The sequence below is a fragment of the Bombus pyrosoma genome, linkage group LG16 (genome assembly GCF_014825855.1).
Source record: "Bombus pyrosoma isolate SC7728 linkage group LG16, ASM1482585v1, whole genome shotgun sequence".
Taxonomy (NCBI): Eukaryota; Metazoa; Arthropoda; class Insecta; order Hymenoptera; family Apidae; genus Bombus; species Bombus pyrosoma.
Window position 1 is genome coordinate 1,398,512 of NC_057785.1, and position 27,837 is coordinate 1,426,348.

At 37.0% G+C, this 27,837-nt stretch overlaps 2 protein-coding genes and 2 long non-coding RNA genes across 10 annotated transcripts in view; 2 read left to right on the forward strand and 2 right to left on the reverse strand.

Moving 5' to 3' along the window:
- The window catches only part of LOC122576276 (midasin), a 133,315-nt gene that overhangs the window by 17,133 nt on the left and 88,345 nt on the right, over positions 1 to 27,837 (reverse strand). For both annotated transcript variants that reach the window (XM_043746331.1, XM_043746332.1), the window contains 2 exons: positions 1,749 to 1,896; positions 307 to 536 (listed from right to left, as the gene is read on the reverse strand). In XM_043746331.1, coding sequence (XP_043602266.1) covers positions 307 to 536; positions 1,749 to 1,896 — 378 coding nt within the window. The remainder of the gene's footprint in view (positions 1 to 306; positions 537 to 1,748; positions 1,897 to 27,837) is intronic.
- On the forward strand, positions 9,969 to 14,411 carry LOC122576289. The gene is made up of 3 exons (XR_006319689.1): positions 9,969 to 12,518; positions 12,732 to 13,832; positions 14,287 to 14,411. It is a non-coding gene; the product is annotated as an uncharacterized LOC122576289 (long non-coding RNA).
- On the reverse strand, positions 16,466 to 17,927 carry LOC122576290. Its single transcript, XR_006319690.1, has 4 exons — positions 17,800 to 17,927; positions 17,452 to 17,584; positions 16,644 to 17,280; positions 16,466 to 16,567 (listed from the first exon to the last, which is right to left on the reverse strand). It is a non-coding gene; the product is annotated as an uncharacterized LOC122576290 (long non-coding RNA).
- Positions 25,191 to 27,837, forward strand: part of LOC122576280 — a 75,003-nt gene continuing 72,356 nt past the window's right edge. For 5 of the 6 annotated variants that reach the window (XM_043746349.1, XM_043746353.1, XM_043746351.1 and 2 more), the window contains exons 1-2: positions 25,201 to 25,323; positions 25,577 to 25,846. The gene's annotated coding sequence lies outside the window, so the exon portion shown is untranslated. Of the gene's footprint in view, positions 25,324 to 25,576; positions 25,847 to 27,837 lie in introns of all 6 variants that reach the window. The other variant, XM_043746350.1, reaches the window with a different exon arrangement.

Consider the following 27,837-nt stretch of genomic DNA (forward strand, 5'->3'; position numbering starts at 1 on the left):
ACTATATACACCAACACGATTAAACGTACTCCACGAACTATTGGTTTGGCAACTAAGTGATCGCAGATTTTGTCAATGCCATCTAATGACAAAATCCGCAATCACTTAATTGCCAACCCAATAGAAACTCGTAGGATAATTACGCGATGCGCGTTATTGAAATACAAAATTAAAGAAACAAAGAGAAAGGATGCGAATATGACTGTAGAATATGAATCTAACACAGTTTTCCGTGCTTTAGTGTCTAAATATCATCGTAAGACAGTGTGTGAACAGAGAAAAATAAAAAAGAAAAGAACTACTTACCTTCACCAACACGCTGTCAACCCACTCGAATTTTCCACCAGCGTTCAAGCATTTGTCCTTCTCTACAGCAATCGATAGATCGGTCAGCTTTTTCTCGATCTCGTGTAATTCTTGTTCGCAGGAAACCTCGAGCTCTTTCATCGCTGACACCAGCTTCGATAATTCTTTCGTTTTACGTAGGAACTGCTTGGTCTCCGTCGACATGGTCGTTTCCATTGTTTCCTCATCCCCTGAATCCAAACAAAACATTCGTAAACCGAAAATATTTCGCTGGAACGGAGTTTGGCAAAAAAAAGAAAGAAAAAGAGAGAAAAAAAGAAAATAAAAGAAAGGAGGGCAGGAACGACGTGGTTTCGTTTCTAGAAACGAATTAATGATGGATATATGGTATAGCTATTCTTGGTAAATTTGCCTCTCGACTCATTAAAGGTCAGATCTCGATAAGCGAGTCTGGACAGCTAAAATCTCGTAATGAAGTATCACGATAAAAGTAAAAGGAAAACAGTGATTCATGAGACTAACTCCGTGAGCGCCGCGACGTTTTGAAGACGTTTACTGTTTAAAAGTTACCAACTTAAGCAGAAACTTAAATCCTCGCTTTCCTCGAGAGTGCAAGTAACGAGGAAATAAATTTACACTTTATCAGTTTACTTGGTGGTGATGCGAAGCGAGTTTCGGATTAATATTATTCGCAGATTTTCGACTGATTATAAATTAAAAGGCGAGCAATTTATTAACAGGAAGAAACGAGAAAGTTAAACAGGAACAAATAGAGAAATTCTAAATTATTCGCTCGCCATTAAAATTCATCTGCCGCGAACGTAGAGACCATTGCTGCCAACCGTCAATTTCAACAACAATTTTACACCACTTTCATCACTACGCTGTGTTCTACGACGAAAATGACAAACCAGTCGAAACGATTTATCGTTAGAAATTGTTATCTTCGATCTTTACGCCGAATGAAATTTGCTTTAGTCGAATGAACGTATGTTAACACTTTACTGACCGCTAGCGACTCAACAGCATACACAAGTCCGATCGGCAGCTCAGACGCAGATTCTCCCTGACGCCGGCTCTGTTTCGGTTTAGACTCTCCAATACCATTCTTTTCGTTCATCGCGTACGGTAAGTTTTTCAAATTGGTATAAAATTGTGGAAGCTTACAAAGCAACGCAACTGACGCAACTGAGCATGGTACCTTAGTACTAAATAACAAATTACTGTTCAAATAATGAGAAAGATTGTCGACAACAAAAACCGATTAATAGGCTATCAATTGGTAAGCGTCGGCAACAAAAAACCGATTAATCGACTATCAGTCGGTAAAATATTAAAGTGTGAGAAAAATTTGTAGAGCTAACGTTTTCGCCACGTTTTATATTTAAAAGGCGTTGACGATTGCAAAGATTCGTACGAATGGATAGGAAGATAAGATTTACCTGTAGATAAATGTCGAACATTCTCCAAGAGAGCATGGTAACGGGCCACCTCGTTCAAATTCTCCTTCTTCAATTTCTTTCTTAAGATGCCGATCAAAAGTGTCTGCACACGTTCCAGTAATTCCTCCAAGTGTCTATCGTAATCCGTCTGCAACAAACAAGTAACACGAAATGTATCGACTGGAACGATACCAAAGAAAATAATATCCGATCCGACATACGAAATCGGTAAACGTTGCTACGAGCTGCGAAGTTCAAACGACGAATTTTTCACCACCGTCGCAGCCTGTAACTGCAACGAATCTACGTGTTTCGTGAATCGATGAATCTCAGCGTATGTACGATTCTGACGCTCAATTTTCATTACAAACTCGGATAAAAATCTGTTTGGCAAATCTGATAGATAGAAATGTAACTCTTATCGATTGTAGATCTCTTAAAATTCTCTTTGCGCGACGTTTGGTAAACCGATCGTGATATAGGTTGGCAACTAAGTGATTGCGGATCTTGTCATTAGGTGGTATTGGCAAAACCCGCAATCACTTAATTTCTAACCTAATAATTGAACTTGTCAAGAAATATCAGGTTGTTCGGTGCGATTTTGAAAAAGTTACATCGCTTTAACGAGTGTCTGGTGGATAATGCGAGCAACAGTAAGAAGCAACACGAATTAATAGATCAGCGGAAAGAATATACGAGCGGTTAAATATTATAACGCGAAAGTAGAGTTTCCATTGGGCAGGATAAGGTACTTAAGGTAGAATGGTACCTTCCTTTACTCTCTAGAAATTGAAAAATGCTTCTCCGCTTCCTTCATTAATTTTCTCCGCTTGCAGCTAAGTGCCTCTCCTCTATAATTGTTTTCTTCCTTTTTGCCCAAGCCACTCATCTCCGATGAACGAAGAAATCAGGAGGGGACTCAACTTTCCATTAACATCTCTGGTCACGCGAAAGGCTAAACTCGTTTCCATATTCGTTTCGATATTCACAACGAAGCAACTCTTAATTCGCGTTGAAACAGAATATGCAAAAGTTTCCTACTCTCGTCCATAATAAATCGCTCTGCTTATTTTCACGATCAATCAATTTTTACGTTTTTAACGAACGAACCGATTGCTTTCAAATCCTGCGAATTTTCTATTTCCTATTTTTTTGTTTAAATTATAAATATTACATATATTTTACACATATTTTAACATATTTGAAATATAAATATAATACAGGTAGGTGCGTACGTATATTTTCTATTTATTTTTATATTTAGAGGAATATAAGGAGGAAAAAGATGGCGTGCGAATAACATGAAATTTATTTCTTTATTTCCAACGTTTTACCGAACAATGTGAAATTTTTAGGTGCGATCAGGAGGCGTTAAAATATCAGTCAAAGCTTCGCTGGATAGTAAATTAAATGCTGGTATAAATTACGATATTAAATTTTCTTTCTTGCTACATTTATTTGTTACACGTTTTTCCTTTCTACTTTTCTATTTTTTTCCAAAGTCTTCGTTTCTTTTTTTCCCCACACACTTTCGTAATATGTTTCAATAAGGTTTTTTGACCGCTAGCACGCACGACAAGTTTTAATGGAACGACGAAAAAAAATGTTAACGTAAATCGTCATTAGAAGGAAATGTTAGCGCGGGACGTCACGCGTTTCAACTTCTAACGTTGTTTTCCTCGTGCTCGTCACTCTGCAGTGTCCACTGGAAACGGGATAAACAAGCAATACAACATCAGGGGGGGGGGAAGCAACGATAGGGGAAGGGAAAAACGACGGCTATAACAGAAGAAGTAGCATGGAGAAATGGAAATGAAAGAATTAGGGAAAGCAGGGAATAAAAGAAATAAAAAAAAAATAAGAAAAATTTCCGTATTAAAAAATAACAGAGGAAAATATAATCTGGAATATTCTGCTCGAAGATATCCCAAATAAAACCGGAGGAAGCGTATTCTTTTCTTTTTTTAATTGTTCGTAGTCGCAGAATACAACTGTAATAAACAACCATCTCATTGTATAGAATTTTCAAGTTTTACAGATTTACAATAAGAATTGTTGGAAAAGGAATTTTTCACATAATCAATAGTATCTTTTACGTTGTGTCAGTGTTCGTAGTAGGTGGTGAAAGTTCTCCTGCTAATGACCATTTTATCAAATTAATGGCTCGCAGAATCGTCTAAACCCGATTTGTATTACGATTTTACATACGCGTTCGACGAGTTTTTATTTGACAATTCTAACATCCCTCGGAAGGTACAGCGTACATCAATAGGAACATAATGATATCTGGTTTGTCGTGCGGGTAAAAGGACGATCCTTGCAGCAAAAATGGACACGGAAAAATCCATACCATCGAGGTCGACCAGGACGCATCAATCACTTTGATTCGACCTCCTGAGGATAATACCGACGAACATCCACCCGGAAAGACACTCCCCGCTTCCCACGCTCTTCATTTCTTATATCTTCCCTTCGATTCGTAGAACAATCACTTGCGTTTCGTCTGTGACACGTGCCACTTCCATCAAATAGCGTTTCGACTGATTTGAATTTGTTCCCTCGCGAGCTTGTCGCATGAATTTTACGAAAATTCTGTCTTCATTTTGCTCATTTCAACTCGCACGCACCTGTGTACCTTACGATTATACAAGGTGGTTTATGCAATTTGCGTACTTGCAACTTTTTAAGGAGCGTTCAGACGATCGATGTTATCGTCGATTTAGAATTTTCAACGTTGTCACGCGAAAGAGAGTCTCTGCTTTGACTAACACGTTGACAGCCACGTCACCCATATTCGGGCGACAGCAAAGTTTCTGATCAAGTCGCGTCACCCGAATGAGGGTGACGATTATTTGACTACTTGCGAAGGATTGTCGTAGATATTTGAGAAGATATTCCACAGAAAGTAACAAAACTGTTGAATTGTTATAAAAGTAATACGAAAATGGTTTATTAAGAAAATTATTTAGAATGTAAAACTTTGAAGCATTTTGTACAAAGCTGAGTTTGGTCGGGACAATTTGGACAATAAGTTGTTGTTTTCTTTAAATTCTCCCGTGTCTTTGATCGGTCCGTTCGACGTCTTTTATCTGCATAACATAGTTTGCACGCGCGTCTAATGCTTCTTCCGGAATCATTTTTCCAAACGGCGATATTATGCTGACTCCGTCGAAGACAAGGATTCTTTGCATTTTCAGACAACCCTAATAATTTCCTAGCTAATAATTCTCTAAATCTTCTAATATTTACATCCTTCCTTGTTGCAATTTTCTGATACAAGTAAGTTTATTATTTCGTCATCAACGAACAGCTCAAACACGTCATATGGATTGACATCGTCAGGTAATTGCCTAATGAGGCCGTCTGTCTCGGGGAAAGGAAATGACTTCTGCCGATCGCTAAATTCATTCCATTCGCCAAATTGAATTGTACTTTCCTCGGTATCGTCGGTTCTTCTTTCTTCCTCAATGACCAATTCTTGTAAAATCTCGTCAACAGTATCTTCGTTACATTCAGTATCACTACAATTGCACTTATCAATATCCGAATCAGAATCAGACGATGTAATTCTATTTATATTTCTATTCCTAGGAAATCTGATTTCTTCCTCATCGCTACTATCCAAATTTGTGTAAGCCTCGTAAAAGCTTTCTTTGTCACTGCTATTCGACTCACTGAGAAATAAGTTTTCCATTTTTCTTTTCGACATTCTAACGAATTAGGGTAGAGATTTTAAGTTATCTAAAATATCGGTGGGAGTCTAGCAGAGTACGCTTGGTACAGCGGTACTCGTTGGCTGAAGGAGATTTCGTTGAAAGTCAACGTGCTAATATGCGTATATCGTCTCAATACAATGCTGAGAATCCTTGATATTGATAATGGTGTTGTATAGAGGAATCTTTTATACGCACGCACATCGTGCTGTATTTATTTGTATTTTTGTATTTTGCATATTTATAGAGTATTTTTTTATACCGGTGAAGATTTCAAGATTAATTTTGTTATTTCAAATGGAATGCTATATCTTTTATGTGGAAATATGGATTCTGAGTAAACAGGCATTGACTTTTATTAGTCGTAAAGCTAATGGAAAATGGAACATGCGTAATATTAAGTTGCAGATTCAATTTCAACATTCGAAATGATGAAATCCGTGGCTATTATTTAAAGAATTATGAAAACACTTCGCCGATTTCGATGACTTTGAAATGTGTTTCGTCAATGTGGTCAAAGTCGTCAAAATCGACGAGGGATGTCCTGGTGTAAATAATTAGCGATATATTAACACTTAGCCGACCGAATAGGGAGATCTCCCTTTTTGACTTTAGCAACGCGTTTTCCTTTCTTTTTTTTCTTTTTGTTATTATCAGTTATTGTCTACCTGGAATTGTTGCCAATTAATTGCGCCACTTTTTCTGCTTTTATAAAGTACAATATATAATAAAATACAGTAATTTAATGGTGTTAAAATTAATTAAAAAGTTACAGTATCAATTATGACTAAATAAAGTTATAATCGAATTTTTAATTTCACCTTCAAGTCGTTTTATTTATCTTCAGTCATCTTTAATGTTTTTAATTTTACCTATATTTTTTTATACTTTTAATATATACTTTTAATTTCATGTTTTGTATAAACAATATGTGAATCGAAAAATAAAATCATCCAACGAGGAAACTGCACTCTGAACATTATCTTAACGCTAACATTTTACATATACCTATTTTTACCATTAAATAGACATGTTTTATTTCGAAAGAAATTGTCAATTTATCGTAGGAAATAACGCACAACATAACTTTTAAATAATAAAATAATCAATCGTATATTTTCATTTTTGTATGTAATATAAACAGCAGATGATAGTCGAACAGATTAACCTCACTTTCAATTTGCTCATTTTCAGACGTAGAATTTCGTCCGTCTGAATATTTCTCGCTTTCGATTCACTCGTTTTGAGACTTGGAATTTCGTCCGTCTCAACACTCTTCGCTTATATTTTCTATGTTTTTCAATAATTTTCTCACTGAACGCGTGCACATATTCTGGGATAGAAGAAAATACAAAACCAACATGGCGAATGTTATGAGATTTGCTTTGCTTGTCGTATTTAATTTCTCGTAGGCTTCGATCAGTACTCTGTCACTCTCGAAATGATACTGCTTTTAGATTTCGTTTAGCTATAGAGAACTCATCATGCAGCGAGTATATTCTCGAGAAACATTTCTCGAGTGTCCGACAACACTCGGTTGTGTTCATGCGTCACCTCACAAGGACTCTGTCGAACTATTCGAGCGTTTACGACGAAGCCAAACGCATACCGCGTTTCGATGTATGCAACAATAGCTGATTGGATGTTGCTCGAGTTCAGAGCTAAGGTCCCAGGCAGAGAACTTTAGAAGAAGATGTGTATTTGCCGACCGGTAGCGGTAAACAAACCAGGCGATGAATTTTCCTCGGTAAAATAAGAAGCACAAAGAAGAATTGAGAAATTGATTAATCGGATAACAGAAGAATTTACATAAAGTTGGACGAACGAAAGAAATAACAACGAACGTACAATTTGAAATGAAATGTTGAAACCGGGCCTGGTAAGGTCACATGAAAATAAATTGCATATTTGCGATAAAAATTGTACACTGACACGATTTTGTATGGTGACTAAAAATTTGATCGGGGAGTTGCTCGCATTAGATGAGAGAACCTTACTTATTATTCTACGAGAGTTTGCGGCGGCAGGTTTTTCGGCAATGCTGAGCGGAATGTCACGAATTTCAGGAAAATTGCTTTCGAAGGAATTTCCCTTTACGAAAGTTTGAATCGCCTGGAATCCCCGGAGATCAAGCTATGAATCAGAAATCACGCGTCAAGAGACAAAGTAAATAGCCTGCTAGCATCGCCACCTTAAAACGTACAAATAGAACGGTGGAACATCCCTTCTCGTGAAAATCTCGCGAAAACTGTATTAAAAGCTTTCCTTCCCTTCTCCTCTGCAAAATCCTTCAAATTCTCTAGGATAACATATTCGAAATTCTTTGAATTTTAAATTTCACGATTAACGATACGCACGATTTTAACATGACAAGGAAAAACGCCTAATTACGATATGCTGGAATACGAAGGTCACAAGAGAAAATAAATTAAAATTCAATATGTTGTTATTAAACCACCTACGAAGAATAACGCATTTATGCAGAAAAATGCCGCAGAAAGGAGAATGTAAAATCGAAAGTTCGTCCTGAACCGATAGGCGAAGACTGCATATAATAAACGAAATAACAACTGGAAAAATTTGTAAGAAATATGTAAATTTGCACTTGCGTTATTATTCCACCGAATCGATCAAATGTCCGTAAATGAATTCTTTTTTCCCAATTTTTTTTTTTTTTCAACTAAATACAATCAACCGTTCAACGTATAATACTTTGAAAAAACAGTTTCGACAATCACAGGGTGCGAAAATGGCGACTAAAATTAGCTCCATATGGCGCGACTTAATAAAGTTGAACAACTCTCATATAGCACGAACGTGTCCATCACACAGTTTTGTTCGGTTTCGACAGTGCGCGAAACGAATTAACTGTGTTGCAGAGGGGTTGACTGTTCAACGAAGCTGCATTTTCAATATAATATTTTACAATATTAAGGTTCAGCTGGATATTCCTCGACAGCTATTGTATCACACGTGGCATTGTCTATGCTCGACTCGCCACAATAAAAAATATCATCGGGATCCGATCCTTGCGATAACGATCCAATAAAATTATAGCTCGTACGTTGGATCTAACGCTTTTAATATCTCTTTTCGCGGGGAATTTCGAGAGACAATGTTTTGCAAAATTGTTTGAAACGCGAGAAAACACGCGTCACGTTGTTATCGCCATTAAAACGAATATTATTCCGACGACATATACAGCGGCTGCACAAAGTACAATATTTCCACGTGCTTTTATTTCTCAATGAAGCATCTCTTTATCGGCCTGGAAATGCTTTGTTTGCATAATTTCTCTTTCATTTTCAAATTTTTCCAGTCGTGTGAAAATACTACAAAATGATACGAAATTTACCATACTTCGATCTCATTATCAGATCGATGCATATGAAAAATCGTTTGGTACAATAAAATTTTCATTACTTCGTCCGAAATATCGTATATTTAATCAAGATATTAGTTTGTTCGAAAAGTTTCCATTTTGTAGTAACAGAACAGAATGGATCATACGTAATTCGATAAAATAATATGAAAGAACAAATATCGCGCATCTATCATTTCCTTATGGAACGAAAGAAACTTTCCGTACGACCTGATGGGATCCAAATCGACGTTAGAATTCAACTAAAAATTACATTTATAAATCTGCTTGAAATAATCTACGCACGAGAAAGTTGCTTAAATGGAAACATTGTTAACCTTTGCCTAAATGCTAATTTTATTTTTCCAGAGTCCTTCGTCACACTTTTTCCAAACTTTGGAAATATTCACGCAAGAAAATTACGTGGATATTCTGGTTAATGTCACGATAACGAAGTTTCATATTTTTATTCTAAATCTCTTTAAACCGATAATCGAACGTACCGATTCGTAATAAATATCCTCTTATTTTATCTAATTGATACTTAAGGACAGAACACGATTAAACGTGCGATATTAATGTGGCAAATTCAAGTTTCAAAGAAACGTTTCATACGCAGCTAATTGCCTCTGAATACGATGTAACAAATACAATGGTGTTTCCATACTTTTTGCAACCTCTGTTGAATCGTTTATGGAGCGCTGCTACGTATTGGACATCCACTTTAATACGGCAACATGAATTTTCCACGAATATTCCGTCCGGAAGAAGGAATTTCTTCGTTATTTAGATATTTGCTTTTAAATTGCGCACGTTCATGCGTAAAACTGTATAAGAAAAATGCACGGAACGCGTACGTAAAAATATTCGAGATGCATTAGAGATATCGTGTAGTAATTATAATACGTTTATAAAAATTGCCTATGAAACGTGCACATACGTGCGAACTTGTGGCGGCACTCGGCAACAATGTATATCAATATGCCGAAGCAAAGTGCCTAATGAGCCATCAATATCCCAACGGTCCTTCTGTCGAATGTTCGAGAAGAAGGCATACGTGGCAACGGTGCGGACGCCTAACAAACGCGTGGATAGTGGGGATATTGAGGGGCGGCAAAAAGGAAAGAATCGAATTCGATCGACAGTTAGGTTCGAAATAGGAAGCGATAAAGTCGAGTTGTAACCGGGCAGCGAGATTGACTAGCGAAACCGAGAGCGATACACGACGCGATCAAAAGAAAACGCTTGTTAATAAATACATTGTTGATCTAAACACCGAGTGATTATTTAACGCACTACACCCAATAGCACCTCAAACTCTTTCGTCGTTAAATTAAATCGTTAAACATGAGCAAGTGCTACAGTACTTTCGAACTATAGAGATTAGGATGTGAAAGAACAACGTAAAGTTTCAGCCAAAGTTTCGGCTGGAAGTGACCCCAGTGTCCTGGAAATTGCCGTGTAATTTGTCTATATCGTGTGAGGGAGGAAATAAAATAGAAAAATAGAAAAGGAGGAAATGCGAGCAAATGAAGATATAAGATGGATCCAGTGAAGCATCCAAATTTTGTTTCGTGTTAAACCTAAATGTCGAGTTCCGTTCGAATTGATTCAATGCCAAAGTTATTCAGCTGAGAAAAACAGATAAACGATAACCAAGTCGTTATGGAAATAGTTAGGAGTAGGAACAAAAAATATTGCAGGAAACTAACGGGTACGGAGGAGCGTGACAATATGAACGCGACACGCAAGTAACAACGCAGTCGTTATTTTTCATAATTATCCGGCAAAACGAATCTGTGGAAAACAAAAGTTGTGGAGCGTTAACGAGGAGGATTTTCAGTCGATCCAATGGATAATGACATTAGCTCTCTATACTGTCGCATTATTTTAATGGCAAATTCTTTATTTCGTTTCTCTTTCGCCGGTGTATTCAAGAGCTTTTTAAGATTTAACGAGGACGTGGTCGCCTTTCAATTTTACCGGTGCGAAAACAGCAACTGAAAAGATACAAAATATCGTCCCTGACCATAATTCCCTCTTGTCTGTTGAGTCGTCGTCGCCAAATTTTCCTACCGCTAAAAACCACTCAACAGAGTGCGCAGGATCCAAGTGGCGAATATTTTTGCAATTATTTTGCTGACTTTGCAAGCACAGTGGCTCTTTATTTTTATTCTCAGTCCAAGTAGACGTGTCTGGTCAAATCTGGTTCTGTTTTGGTTTTCAGAAGAATGGCTTGAAATATAAAATGTTATACTCTCGGTTTTAATTCATGGAGACAGGACTTTCTCATTTAATAGATTTTTGTGCTGTTTATCTGGCATTTTGCGCTAGCGGCTACATTTTAGGCGAAAATTTCAGATACGCCCTTTTTACCGAACACGGCAGAGTTATTTTTTAAGAATTATTAAGGTTCGGGTCTGAGTGAAAATCGTGGGAACAACGAGTTTCGCAGATGTAAATAACATGGTATGCTTGACATTCTAATTTTTTCGGTGGGGCGTGAGCTTCTCTGGCTGGAAATACGCGTTTCCGCTCTTTTCCCTTCCCACCATTGATTTTCTACGGCACTGCGGAGACCGCATCTCTTTTATCTATAGCTCAGAGACAACATTCCTTCTTAATTTGTTCCGAATCACAGGATTCACGAACATCCGACGTTTATACTGCGCTATTCAGACACGGTTGTTAGCTTTTTTCAGTGTTTATCGAGGTTTTACATGGGTAGTCCATTTAATTAAAGGAAATTAGTTTCCAGTAATTTTTTAGTTCGTTTATTTTATTATCTTCTCTATTTCTTTCTACTTTTTTTTTTTATTTCAGGGAATGAATGATACTATTTTATTCCGTACCAAGTATATTTTGAATTAATTTTTAAAAAAAAAAAAAAGAAAAAAGGAAGTAAAATAAAAAAAACAACAGGCTAGAGCTTGTAATTAAATTCCAGGAAAAACGCGAAACAAAATCAAAGTGCAGATCCAAGAGAAAAAGTCAGAAAAGAAAAAAAAATCTCCTCGTATACAAAGTGTTACATTGAAATGGATATTTTTAAACATCAAAAGCGTGAAACTGGAGACGCCGTTTCAACCATGTTAAGACAAATTAAATCCAAAAAAAAGCGAAGGAAAGGGAGAAGCAGAAAGAGAATTGGTTTCTCTTCCTAAAGGGTTTAAGAAAACTGTAATTATACAGAAAAAAGGAACATCTTCCCCATTTCAATGGGCCTGAGATACGCTGACAAGGGCGACACTGTGAACTACTTTTTCCTACACACGCAGCCACAGCTCGGTCCTCGTTTCATGTCCCCGAGACATTTCCAAAAAACTTCAATTAAATTTGAATTCCATTACGCTTCATTCTGGCGTATAGATAGTCGTTCAGCTTTTGTATAGTTCAACCTAAGCTTAACTTATCGATGCTAATCATCTTCAATATAAATAAAAAAAAAAGATAAATCAATGGGTTGTAGATTATTAAATTTTAATTTAGTTAAATGTTAGTTAAATGCTAGATTAATATATTGCACAACATTGGCACGACTTGGTATTTATTTCATTCGCTTTTGTAAGTGTGCCGTAAATTCGACTACTATCATTTATTATTATACTCTTCTGCCTATAGCTGAAAACGTTACGCGTTAAGGACATTTATAGACACCTGCTGACTCTAATTTATTAACACGTCACGAACAGACAGGTAAGACATAGTATAACATTTCATAGATCGATGATAGATTCGCTGAAAATTATTTGGGTTGGCAACTAAGTGATTGCGGATTTTGTCATTACCACCTAATGTCAAAATCTGCAATCACTTAGTTGGCAACCCAATATTTCACGTTAGCATTATCCAGTAGCCTTCCCATTTTTCTCTTTTATCTATTTAAAATTGTTTTCTCTCTCTCATCAGCGAGTTGAGTTTACATTGGATTATGTAAGAATGCAGCCGCCTACTCGACGATCCGACGTAATCGTGACGTAAATTGTATCGAAGGTTTCCGTTGATATAGTTTTTCCTCGAAACAAGCAACTGGTTTCTCACTGGAAACAGACAACTCACTATCTTGCCATTTGAAGTTGTTTTTTATTTGATTTACCGACCGAGTAAGAGATCGCAGAATGAGTAAGCGATTCGTGAAAGCGAGGAGCCATCAATTTTTATGATCCAACGAACAGTGACTCATTTCAGTAGAAGACCAATGGAATACGTACAATGCTTCCTGACTCTGATTTAGCAACCCTCGCGTGTTACGTGCTGCTCAACCGATCGCTTTATACGATCCGCCGCTATCTCGAGTTCCTCGTTCTCCGTATTCTCGCTTGTCCCGTTCGAGAACAAAGTGAAGCCGAATAGCATGCCAGACTCGTAATGAGCATCTCGTCGATCCTGAGCGTGCTTATTTCCAGGCAAAATCGTATGTCGGAAACTAAGGTCGCAAGCGACGGTAACATGTACAGCAGGACAAGTGCAAGTTCGAACGGTTCGATATTCGAACAATTCCAATTCGAACGAACGTGTCAGGGGAAATCCAGCTTCTGAGCTCGAAGGAAAACTGGAAGTTGGAGCAAAGAGACGGACAGTTGCTTGTCGTTGTGTAAGCGACACGTTGTCGCCTGATTTCTCTACTCAGGCCCGGATCGGAACAGCGAAATGCAAGTTGAGAAGAAGAAAGAGAAACAAAGGGACGTTAGTCGTTTCGACGCTCGTTCTTGCAGTCGTCGGTGTAGTTCTTCTATGATTGTCTCAGCGAATGTTGTAAATTTGTTTTCTTACCATTTATTAATACGAACTTTAGAGACAGGTACTTGCAATGTCTCATATTGAGAAAATGTCGAATGGGAGGAATCGATTCAACTTACGCCATTTCAATTTAATTCGATGTTCGACCAACTCGAAGCTCGAACCGTCCAGCGCCTCCTGGAACGGATAGTGTTCGATGTTCGAGGATTTACTGTATTTAGAGGAAAGTTGTTCGGAATGTTGATCTTAGCATGAAATTCGCATTTGAAGGTAATTGAAATTGATAAGGCGTGCCCTTTTGTGTATAATTACCACGGAACGCCCGCGTAAAAGCAAAATTAATGTTAATAATATTATATATTATATATTTTGTATACTTTATTATTGACATATACAATATATTTTATATATTATATTTTTATATTTAATATATAAAATATATTAGATATTTTATATTTTAATATGTAATAATATTATATATTACATATTCTATATACTTTATTATTGACATATAATATATTTTATATATCATATTTTTAAATTTAATACATAAAATATATTTTAATTATATATAATATAATAATAAAATATATTATATATAATTAAATTATTATAATAAAATATATTACACATTTTATATTTTAATATATAATAATATTTTCTCCTATGTTATTACACTATATCTGTTGCTTGATTTTATCTCATATTTCGTTATTATTTTCAGATTTTATATTATTTCATTGTTAATAAATATTTTCCAACCGAGTAACCAGTTGCAAGCTAATCAATTTTATCCGATGGCTAGAAACTGAAGTTTATATTTCATCAGACATCATGATCTCTACCTATGTCACAAAAGAGCGAATTCTTGGCAGACAGTTTCGCGTCAACAGCACTCGCTGGGTACACGTGAGAAAATTTGTCAGGCTGATTCATCGTCTTTCGTTCTTACTCTGCTGCCAGCTATTGTAAGAAAGTGGCTCTTGTTCGTTGCTAAAATCCATTCTATCTATGTCCTCGATCTTCTTATTATTATCTTCCTGTTTGATAACAATAACGTTATTATTTCATAGAAAATTTCCAACTTACAAACTTCCCTTTCAACTCGGTTTCTAAATTAAAAATATTTGAACAGTTTGCAATTTAAAAAATGGTGACTGGATGTTCTCCTTCCATTTAGCACCAGAGCTGGTCATCGTTCGAATTGTTTCGAATAAATATTTTTTTATGATAATTATCCCAGGGATAAATTCATATAAGCTGAATATTTTATCTGTGGTATAATTATTTCTTTTTTACGTTATTTATTATCCATGTTGTTAACAAATTATATTCTATATTTATTCGAATAACGAATAATAATAGAAATAATTTTGTACGAATATACACAGACACCAGTACGATTCTTATTGTTAATTTTCCAAGAAACAACAAGCTTACTAATTTGGTATCTGAAAAATGTTAATTATAGAAGCCAATGCTACTCTAGTGGACAACAAAGCTTGAAAATATATTTTCGTTACCAATTTTATCCTCGTTTATATACATATAATATATAATTTTGATTAAAATAAATACTTATACTATTGAATTTTTATTTTATTTTTTATCTTCATGTATCACTTACTATTGGAATAAAATTTTGCTTAATATTGTTTAGCGTACACTAAAGTAGTATTTTTACTACAAGCATTGGAACATTCACGGTTTATTGATTTTCCAGTTACAACGAAGCAGATGAAATTTTCAAGAATTCGTTAAATGTTGCTGATCAAGGTGCAGCGTTAATAGCCCATTTTAGGAAGATTAATGGGCTATGTAAATTGCTACGCCATTAGACATCGGTTAGCTAAATGTGATTAATTTTATAACAATTTAATATATAATTTATTTTGATTTAAAAACGCCGGTAGAATTTGTGTAATTTTGATCCTGATACTCTTTTGCTTCTGATTTACGATGACTCCAAATCGTCGTTAATAAAAGTAGTCGGTGGAAAATTCGTTTCCAATTGGAGAAGTCGCGAGCGAAGGGCAAAAGGTAATCTGCCGATGCGTAGAATTGAAAAAAGCGGACTACCGGCCGAGTAACAAGGCAAACAGGAAAACGGAAACGAACTCTCGAAAACTTCATTTCCTCCGGAACGAAAATTAATTAATATCTGGCTCTTCCGCGTAACGAGATCTCCATTATCGCCTAAATACGAGTGGCTGAGGAAACTCGATCGTCTTTACGGTTCTCGTTGATCGCTCTTTAATTATTATCAATTTGTGCGACGCTTCAGCGTGTCGATTACTTTGCTACATTTTCACCATATTATTACACGTATATACGTAAATTCTATAAAATTCTAACTACCCGCCAATCGATATTTTTACTTTTGCTTTGTTTCACCGGCAGTCATTTGCTAAATAGAATATTTGATTGGCAACTAAGTGATTGCGGATTTTACCATTAGGTGGTATTGACAAAATCCGCAATCATTTAGTTGCCAGTCCAATACATCACGAGAGAAGAGCGGTAATTTAGGACTTGGAAAATCGATTCTCGATTTCCTAGATAAAATTTCTAGTAGATTTGTTATTAACTGTTATTGTATGTAATTTCATTATTCCTAAAACAAACTCGATTTTCCAGAATCGATCGTCTAATTTACCCTAAGGATTTACGTTATTACATATACATATTGTAATATCGTAACTACTATAGTTAGCTTATTAATGATAAGTAGATTGAACAGGTGTTAATTGAACAGAAAATAATGTTCGTTAAGCATGAACTAATCGCAGCAAACGTATAATAATTAACACAAGTAAGTAATTAATCAACGACCCTTATGAACGCAATCCGCACTCTTTGACATCTCAACTCGTACTGCTGTTAAATCGTTTATTGTCCCTTAGTAAACCCTAGGTTTGTCTTTTGTCTTAGCCTCACTATGTACATGCTCAGCAACCGCTTGTTTATAATCTGCACAGCACTCCCCAGGTTCCTCATCCATGATACTACAATATACACAAATGAATAATCTATACTTTTCAGGCAAGTTCAAGATTTATTTAAAGAGAAAGTCAAACAGACCTTTTATTCAAAATAACCGCCCTTGTTTAAAAATCTCTTCAGATTTTGTGTCGACAAGTGCCAGTACATTTGAACGCTATGGACAACTGACGGTATTTCGTATTTCATTGTTATGTTCTCAATTTTTATTGAACAAAACTTGAAATATTTATAAACTAATAGTACGCATATATAATAATATTTTATAATAATAATAATAATAATAATAATAATAATAATTTTCCTGTTTTTTCAATGATCCCTGCGACTCAAACAGTTAAGTCATCATTCAGATTGCTGATGAATTTCACTTCGAAAGAATGCCATGATCTTTTTACTCGATAAAGTTGTCCAGCTGAGGAAGCACCATGAAATGGATACACCGGGTGATACTGCGTATCTAAGACTCGTTATGACATCTGATTAGTATGAGAAGCAATTTCACGCCACATTTCCTCCTTTTTGCATCTTTCTCGTTTCATGCAGATGATTTGAAACGGTTTCTTGCGTTAGCCCGGGCTGCTCCTCGAACTGTTCTCGCGTTTGTGCCGAATTGTCAGCTGGCTCTGGGCCTCTGGAGCGTTGTTCGTCAATCGAACCGAAGCCTTTAACACTTTGATTGCCACGTTGGTCATTGGCGACCGGAGCGCTTCAACTTCTTACAATTGTAAAAATTGAATGAAAATTGACAGTTAAGGCATTTTGAATATAAACGATAAATAGAAGATACTTTGAAATAAAAAGTGCCCCATTGAACAATTACACATTTTTATCAGAACATCAATAAGAAAAAAATGAGAACAAACCTTGCATCTTATTATAAACACACCTTAAGAAATGTTGAAAATGACAACGTGAGTTCGTGCTCGCCAACCACACGCAGATGCGCTAGTTACAATAAATAGTAACTAGAAGATAGTATTAGATACACTCGATAGGTTTATGTTCTTTTGTTTTTATCCCTAGTTCATGTAAGAAAGTGAAATAAAGATTTTTCGGCTCAGAACGGTGTGATAGATTTATTCAAAGAATAAAATAATAGCTATTGTGATCCTACCTCTAAATACAGAAATAACAACAAAAAATAATCGTAAATGCTGATTTATAATCATATAATTGAAGTTAGAAGTGTGAACATACCTTACTATTATATATAGAATGAGTAAATACTGCTTACCAATATCTCCTACACGTTTCAACAATATATTCTGCACATTTTGCTCACGACGAAATAACGAAAGTGAATGGTTTGTTGAAATAAACGAATCCTTGTTATATGTCTCTATCAAGTGTTACCAAGGCGCCATGATGGTCACCCGTGACCACCAATAAGATAAACGGTCCATTGGGAAAGAATGTTGTCTTACGTCATCAATTTATTATTATTTTGCCATTATATGCTTTGAATAATAAAAATACTCTCGTGGCGTCCTCGGCGAAACATGTGATTTCGGCGTGGCAGTCAAAGTGTTAACACTAGAACTACCACACTAGTCAAATTCCTACTTCATGTTACATCTTTTTCCCGCAATCATGCAATGATTTTCGCAACGGTAATTAAAAGAATAATATACTGAATTTTATTTTGTTTTTTATCTATTCAAACTGAAAATAACTTTGTATCAAGGCTACTTATACCAATACCAGTGAAAATGACTGGTACTTGTCAAAGTGTACAGGAGTCCTGCAATCTGTTTATCGAAACCCAATTAACCAGTTTCTTCGTTTTCTACAACTTGCCACACGTTCTTCAAATTTTTACCGCGTACCATTCGATATGACGATATCAGTTACCAGGAAAATTCCAGATCGATCGCTAGATCGCTAGAAGCTAACACTAGAAATACCACACTAGTCAAAATGACTGTTTCTACAATTTTATAAACGTGCCAACCCTCGTTTAGGTATCATGGTGCCAGATGGATTAATAATAACAAAAATACACTATATAACATGGAATTGCTTCTATAAGAAAGTAATAAATCAATAAATATAAAAATATTCTATTATTAGGTATTTTTTAAAGACCAGTCATTTTCACTGGTTTTGGTAGAAATAGCTTCGTGTTAACTATCGGTAGTTCTAGCGTTAAACCGTTTAAAAGCGAAATGCACACACATCGTACGATAACGATACCTTCACCGACAGCACGACAAATCCACTCGCGCGTTCTTCTCACCGTTTTTTCCTCCTTGGAATTCGTAAAAGAATACGGTTATGCGCGCTTTCTCCGCTGCCATTGTTGAGAACGCTTACGAATTGATTATTTTATTGGGATTACGTTGCACTGATCTTTGCCAAACAAAATGTCGTTTATAACAGCAAAACGTGTGAACGATACATAAGCGAACGAGCGTGAGAAAATTAATTAGGTTCATTTGAATTGCTCATTTCAAGATTTCCACTGAAGGAGGATTCGAACTGGGGACCTCCGCTTTACCGAAACTGGCATCTTACCGATTGACCTAATGCTCCCCTTGAATTGCTCACTTGTACGTCTGATAATTATCTTAAAAAGGATATAAAAATCACAACGCATGTAACGATAAAAAGGAACACGCGAAACAGTCAATTAAATTGAAGATAATTTATCTTCGGTTGGTTAAAAAATTCATATAATGGGCCAGATAATGGCGAAACGTGATACAATGTACAGGACACGTATAATAATAAAGCAAAGCCGAGCACGCAGAGTATTTCGTATTTTTATTTCGATCTGCTGAATGAATGAATGTAGGCGGTGTACCAAAAATTATTGGCTCATTGCACGCGATGTATTCGCGTGTAAATGAACGAGATAATAAACAGCGAAGGGAAATCGTGCTCGTATATTACTCTTTTCTTTCTGCGCTCTTTTCGCTTCATTCCATCTTCTTCATCCAGTACAACAGTTAATTTATATCGGTCCATTATTTTATTCCATTCACTTTGTTCACCCTGAAATTATCGCTGAAATTCCGCATTATTCTATATCTCTATCGAAATTTACGTTTATTTTCAAATAACATTATTTATCTTATTTACGTTGAAATTACGCTGTTTATTATCGTATTTGTATCGATAAATTGAATATACAAGATGGACGATATAAAACTGACTGATTCTAATTGTCACCAGCTAATTATGTGGAAACACAGTGTTTTAAATAGAAGTCACTAATTAATATTTGGAAATTACGTATGCAACATAACATCAGACAGATGTCCGCCTCCAGACGCTGTACAAAGTGCAGCCCTTTCAATCGCATTTTTCGCTACGTTTCACAAGTCATGTTGTCTATTGTTTCGCCAATAGCAACTTTCTTCAACTGCCCCATAGTGTTCCTTTTATCGACATACGCTTCGCGTTTAAGGAAACCCCATAGAATTGAGGCGCATTTCAATCAAGCGATCGAGATGGCCAATGTCGTCATGTCGATCACCGTCATCGACGGATTGCTTTGACGTAATATTCGATGCAATGGTTGCGTAAAAGCGCAACAAAAGATAACGTAAATCTTTGAAATCTTTAAAATCAGTCAGTTACATATCGTCCACCCTGTACATTATATTCGAGCAGAAGCCGAAAATAAATAAATAGATAAATAAGACTGGCAGGAAGAGAAGAACTTATAAATGAAGAAGAACTATGCCAGGTATGCGACAGGAAAAAGTCAGAATCGATCGAACACATCCCAAAAGGCTGTGCAACGTATAGTGAACCGAACTAAAAATACGCCGAAATAAAGACAGCATGCAAATTATGGCAGCGAACACTGAAGACCATGTGAAAAGATTGCGCTATTTCGTGCAGGCTGCACTGACGATTAGTGCAATTTGCTTGGAACGCTGAGACTCCGTTAGGGTTCGATGTGGTATAATAAATTTCAATAATAATTTAACTAACAATCTTACGTTTTGCAGCACCTCGTCCAGCCTTATATTTCGTCTCTTAACGGAAAATGCTTCAGAATACTCCGAACTAGACCAAAGTTTCTAGACAACTGCACATTGCGATAAGAACGGTATCAATATATTTTCCTATCGATTCGCCAAAAACCAAAGGTAGCCGCCAGCGTTGCGGGTTAAAAGTACGGAAGGAAGGTTCTATTGAAAACCTGCGAATCGTACGGAGTCTAACGTACCCGTTTCTCCGCGTAAATTGTTCCTCAAATTTTCAGCATTTCAACAGAAATGAGAAACAATTTGAATAATTTTTTAATAATAAATCTATCACTTGGCAGCGGATGGTTCGTCGACTGTCAGGCAGATTATTACATTTTGAAAATTACAGAAATGATTTCTCCTCGTCGTCGTTAAAATAATACAAGTTAACTTCCAATAGCTAGCTACAGGTATCAGAAGCTATCGTTTGATTTAAAAATGTTGTCATTCTGAAGCTTCTCGCGCGTGATAAGTATCTTTGCAAATTGTTGAAGATACGATAAAAGTATCGACGTTTTGATTGAATCGCACCAAGTGTCTCTAATTCTTCGTTTATGACCACAGACGATTTATATTTAACACGACGCACGCGGCGATAATTTGCTTTTGTTGCGAGGATTACATGTTAAATTTTGATTTTAAGAGTATTAACAAGTATTAATAATATAAATTAAATTCTATGATGATTTATTGATTAATTAAATTTATATATTTATATAAAATGATTTAATATTAATAATAATTTAATAATTAGATTTAGTAAATTAATGAAAGTTAAATGTAGAAAATAATTTTAATAAAGATAAATTTAGTACCAGCAATAGCGGTTAAACTAAATTTGTAAATTAATTTTCTTAATTAATATTTATTTATTGTACATAAATTTAATTAAATTCCTAACGTAAGAGCAGTGCCAAGTTTTGTTTTCCGATGTACGAGCAAAGCTCCATGGCGAATGACACGCACAGATACGCGAAATCTACGACTGACATTTGAAACAGATGGTCCGCGCGAAATTACCGTTTTACCATATAAATATATGCCATAGTTCCATCGGTTTCTTTATTCGCCTAATATCTTTTGCTAATAATCTATGCACGAACTCCCAACCATTAATATCGTTTTCCTTTAGTTATTAGTATCAAGTGGGTCAACGATAAATTGTTTGAGCAAATGCTACGATATTCCCCGTTTTACCATTTCTTCCGTAACGCTCGCGATAAAGTCTCTTCCCTCAATGATTAATTTACGGCTATTAGGTGAATTTTGTCCATCGAATAAATTGTTATTATTGCGCGCAGAAGGCAACAATTGTGGTGTAATTATTTTAACTACACTCTATGTATATTTCATGTAAAATTGGCAAATATCATTTACAGTGCATGATATTAGTCGAGTTTCGTATTATTCGAGGCTTAACCTGTTATGATAGGATTTAGCACGCGGCTTATGCTTATGGCGTAGGATTATGAGAACATCAGCGCACTACCATTAAATGCGTTAATTTTCGCGCCAAAATGATTCCATCAACTAATTTAACGACTATTATATTTTACTATCATAGTTAAAAAAAGATGAAGTTATCATTTCTAGGTCGTGTGATCTTTCAGTTTTTAACGAAAATCTACGAACTTAACGAAAATCGAAAATTGTAACGTTCGATGGGTACAGAAATATATTAAACAAATTTAACCGTGAATTACTGCAAATCTCTCATAATTTCGTAACTAAGGTTAAGATAATGGCGAATAATTGTTACTCCAAAGCTGCCCTAATTTTGTCATAAGCCATATCCATAAATCGAAACTACGTACACAGAAAACAAGCAGATAATGTCCATGTTATCCAGGACATAGAATAGATGTTGCGACGTCGTTTCTACGCAAGTTCGCGTACAGTCAGGCAGAATACAATGTTCACCAGAAACTGCATACTAAGGCTCTTGCTTGTATGCACAGTTTCAGCTGCTGGCCTGCCTGTTCTAGATAATGTAGATACTGCGGCCAGATTCTACTATTGGTTTGCTATAACATAAACCAACGAGTAGCCTCGTATATTGCATCCAGCAAAATCGTCCTTTAACCTGTTAGCTGGACCATTTCTTACTCGTAAACTACTCCTGACACGCGATTTACCATTCGAGCATTTAGAGTGTCGAACGATGTACCGTGAGCACAGTCACGATAATTGTGTTACCGTAGAATCATAAACATTCGTTTCATTGTTATTAATTTATTGTAATTCCAAGGGGAAATCTCTAAATATCTGGTACCATGGCGGAGGAAGGACTTGTTAATCGTCAACACCCGGCAAACCTAACCTATCTAACGTGCTTTTATTTTAATTTGTTCGCGAATACTCGGAAGCGGTAGGATGCGAAAGATAGCCCCGTTTTTTCCAACCTTAAAGGGATATTTAAGGTATAGAAATGAAATGGGCCACCCGGTATATGGGAGGTGTGCAATTATTTTAACTTGCTTGCGAATACTCGAAATCGGCAGGATGCGTGAAATAGTCCTGTTCTTCCAACGTTAAGCGGATATTTAAGGTATAGAAGTGAAGCGGGTCACCCGGTATATGGGAGGTGTGCAATTATTTCAACTTGTTTGCGAATACTCGAAATCGGTAGGATGCGAAAGATAGCCCCGTTTTTTCCAACCTTAAAGGGATATTTAAGGTATAGAAATGAAATGGGCCACCCGGTATATGGGAGGTGTGCAATTATTTCAACTTGTTTGCGAATACTCGAAATCGGTAGGATGCGAAAGATAGCCCCGTTTTTTCCAACCTTAAAGGGATATTTAAGGTATAGAAATGAAATGGGCCACCCGGTATATGGGAGGTGTGCAATTATTTTAACTTGCTTGCGAATACTCGAAATCGGCAGGATGCGTGAAATAGTCCTGTTCTTCCAACGTTAAGCGGATATTTAAGATGTACGAGTGAAGTGGGCCACCCGGTATATGGGATGCGTGCAATTATTTTAACTTGTTCGCGAATACTCGGAATCGGTAAGATGCGTGAAATAGTCCTGTTCTTCCAACGTTTAACGGATATTTAAGGTGCACGAGTGAAGTGGGCCACCCGGTATATGGGAGGCGTGCAATTTTAATCAATGCACTCAAATATCCCCGAAACTAAGCGAGATCCGCTTCGTTTTTCTTGTCGCCGTGTTTTACTGTTTCAAGCGAAATCGATACCAATGTCATGTGCATTTAGTCGATGAAAGGATACCAGGCATCTCAATTTAGAAAAACACGCGAACAAAATTTTGAATATGCAACAGCTGCAGAGTGTACAGATCTTTTAATTAGATAGAAGAATTAGTTAATTGCACATAGAAAGGCCGAGGACGATGCTGTGTCTAACACAGTTTCTGGCCGATGTCGATGCGTTCTTCGACTGCCGATGAAGCTAACTGTTGGCGAAACGTGAGAAAATCTCTTTCTATTGGATGCGGCCTGGAAGCCTGAAAATCCTGGTATTAGACGCAGCGTAGAGCGTCCTGAGTTGCGAAAGTTCGCTAATAATGTTAGTGGAATTACAGCGAAACAGGAGGACCGAGATCGCGACTTGGCCCGAGAACTTGATTAATTCTTCATTTTTGCCCGGTGAATCGTCGTCGTCGTGAACGTTGACCCCAGAGCCTACAGTCTAATAATAAGACGTTCCAGATGCCTGTTCCGCTGAAAAATATCTCTCGTGCGCTGGTATCTTACGTGCCGTTAATTTTTCACGTCGACCGAGCTAAGACGAATATTTCGAGCCGCGAGTCCTCATTCTAATTCACCTAGCGCCGTTTCCACCTCTTTCGGGACAATCAGAGACCCGAGCAAAAAGTCAGCGGCGGAAGTAACGCCGCTGGCATGTGGAACTGCGCGCGATAGATCAAGTCGATTGGTCTGATAGCTTCCGCTTGGCCTTCTTCAAAATCCACGTACAAAAATTCTCCCATTCTCCCAACTGAATTATACAACGCACATGCAAACTTTCTCTGATAGTTGCTCCAACACTTCCACATGTATTACGTCCTGGCTTGCAACTTTGTCTGTTCTACGCATAGGAAATTTACTCAACGCCTAAAGGAGCTACAAATCGACGTACAGAAATGTTCTTACCACATCAAACAATGTCTGTGTGTGAAGCGTTTCTGTATAAAATTGTAGAACGTCTTATATAACGCGCGTACTACGTACATACATAGAAATTTTCTCTGCTAACTGTTCAAATATTTCCACGAGCCACTGCAAACCAAGTCGACGAGGAACGGCAAAAGCACGCAGCCCGAAAATCGCTCTCGTCGCTCACCTTCACCCTCGTACGTATTCACGCCGCGGTATCCTTAACAAAAACGGATCGGCTATAACCGAAGGCGTCAGAATTTCTGGCGCAGGACGACGTCGGGTTCGAGGCCCCGAGTGCCACTCGACGAACCATCGGTATCTCTCTGCCAACCCCACTTTCCCACCCCTAAAACGCGCTCGCGAAACAACACCGAGAACACGCTCGAAATACGCGCGCGCGTCGATTCCACCGAGCGGACGCTTCCGTCGTCCCAACATCCCTCTCTCTCTCTCTCTCTCTCTCTCGGGCTGTGCACCCTCAGTATCAGGGGCTCCATCCACTCGGAACTCAGTGCTCTCTCGCACCCCGAGCCGAGAGTACCGCAGGAGGCCAGAATCGCGATCTCTCGCTTTCTCTGCATCCTCGTTCGTGTCTATTTTCTTTCTCCTTACCCTCTTACACACCCTTGCATTTACATACTCACCTTTCCACACGTTCGTATCTCTCGCGTTATCGTATAATCAATTATACATGTAAATATATATATATATATGAGCCGTTTAGTTACGAAATCGGTTAACTCTGCGAGGAAACAAATGGAATTATATGAGATAAGCATCGTTCATGCGCCAGTGATTTGCCATTAAAATGTAAAAAGTTTGAGAAAGAGGAGTTAACCACTTTGACCTGCGGACGGCTCGTATAAATATATATATATACACACACACATATGTACATGTTGTACAGATGACACACGGAGACAAAAGTTTCATTGACCAGTGAGAAACGTGGTGGCGGTGGTGAAGACCGGTAGTGGTGGCAAGAAAAGTGGTAGTGGTTGTGAAAGTGGTGGTGGTTGGTAGGGGGTGGTGATACTTGTCGTAGTAAATATGGTGAATTTTCACGGAGACACACCCCCGGAGAAGACGTGACACTAGGGGGATGAGAGGACCGGTGATCAGGCTCGCGGTTGGATTTAAGTCCCGCAGCAAGCGACTGGTTCTTAGACTGGACCGGGTGAGGATCCCTAAGAGAACGAGTTTCGTCGCTTCTTCTCTTTCCAGCAAGATGCCAGATTGCGTGGTTATCTGGGCTAATGCTTTATTAGCGTTTTTTTTCTTTTTCGTTCAGGTTGCGTAGCGCCTTGTTAATTGGGACGATCAAACGCCCATCCACCCATTTTGCAGCTGGTGCTCGCTTTTAGGCGCCGCGTGTTTCTATGGGATTCCGTGCACGCGTTACACGTTTTCCTACGTGTTTTACCATGATTCATAGAATATACTTTTCCATGCACTAGGAAATTTTCAATAGCGCCGATGACTTGGATAAGACTGTCAGGTAGAATCGCCCTGAAACCACACATTTGACAAAAACTGAACCTTCTATGGCGAAGTAGGTCTCGATCTATCGCGGTTCCCAGTATTTTCGCCGAAAATACGTACAATTTTCAAGATGGTCAACGTTATCAGTCCTTTTGGGCTGATTCAACATTCATTGTCAGCTTCTGTTGTTTACCCTTTGATTTGGGTGGCGTTTTATGCGATTCCACGCACGCGCCAACGTCTAAGGGATTCGCGAGAGTCAGTTGTTTACGGCTAATTTACTCTTTATTTTACAATTTAGTTTACTCTTGATTTTAATTATTTACATAATTGTAAATTATTTTAACAATTTACAATTATTTATTTTACAATTTAGTTTACTCTTAATTTTTCGTATTTTGTTTGAGGCTCAATTTGGATGCTCTTGGTATTTCTGATCGTGTTTCGTGGGCGATGATCATTCCAGGAGAACCGTTTACCATATTTTGAGAAACATAGAGTGACGGGATGATAGATGTTGGGCTATTTAAATGTACAGTATGGAATATTGAAATATGAGGATGTGGAAATTTAACACATGTCTCTGATTTATCGTGGCTTATATCGTAGATCTGCTAGAACGACGCCACTTTCAAGAATAGTCAGTTTTATACGACTTTTACGAACAATGGTCACAAACGATAAAATTGAATTATTTTACAAAAATGTTTGATATGCAAATTCTTTCAATTTCATTTATATCTTTCAACGATACGTATCTGAGTCTCTTTTCTTTTCGTTTGAAAGAATAAATCAGAGACTATGTACATGCCTAAGGCAACAAATTACTGTTGTTTGTAAAGCTGACCGTAATACGAGATTTTGTTTGCTCGAGAGAATGTTGAAAAATCTCGGTTCGTTAGGTGTTTCGTATTAATTCTAAATCCTTTCTCTTCGGCTGTGATAATAAAATACCCGGTTGATTACAGCCTCTTACAAACTGTAACCGGATTTTGGAAAATCAAGCTTCGCTGTTGTTTCGCATGCCGACTGCAACAACGGCGTTTCTACTTTAATAGAATTTTCTATGAAAGAATTTCCACTGAAAAGAAGGATGACAGACGATCAGCGTTTTTCACTCTGCCACGAGAAACGTAATCGAATTTTTCCCTTTTCCGTGAATATAAATCACGGTTGATTGGTGTTCCATGTTGTAAGAGATTTCTTTTTTTAACTTAATTCTTTGCAATAACGTTGATCGTTACGATTTAGTCAAAGTCGTATAATTTAAAAAAGAAAAATACTGCTTTGTTTGGACAAACGTAAACCTTAGAAGAAAAATTTGGAAGAAATCTTCGACAATTTCACGATAGGAAATATCGAAGAATTTGTAACGTTGTTATAATTGGAATTTTGTAATCTTTGCAAGTAAAAGACATTGCAACGAATGTAATTACTCGTTGTTATGTAATGTAATTATTAATTTCTAATTTTTCTACTTTTCTTTTTCATAGTAAAGATAATATTTTTAGTCAGCTCTCTTGCTACCCAGCTTTCTGTATGTAAAAGTAAATTTCTGTTCTCATTCTGGTTATCTGGCTGTGATACTGTTCCTCATTTAGATAGCAGAGATGGAAAGTCTAACGGTATATATTTCTACGTAAAATGAAACGCTGCCTCTTTCATCTTGATCACGATTCTTTCTTC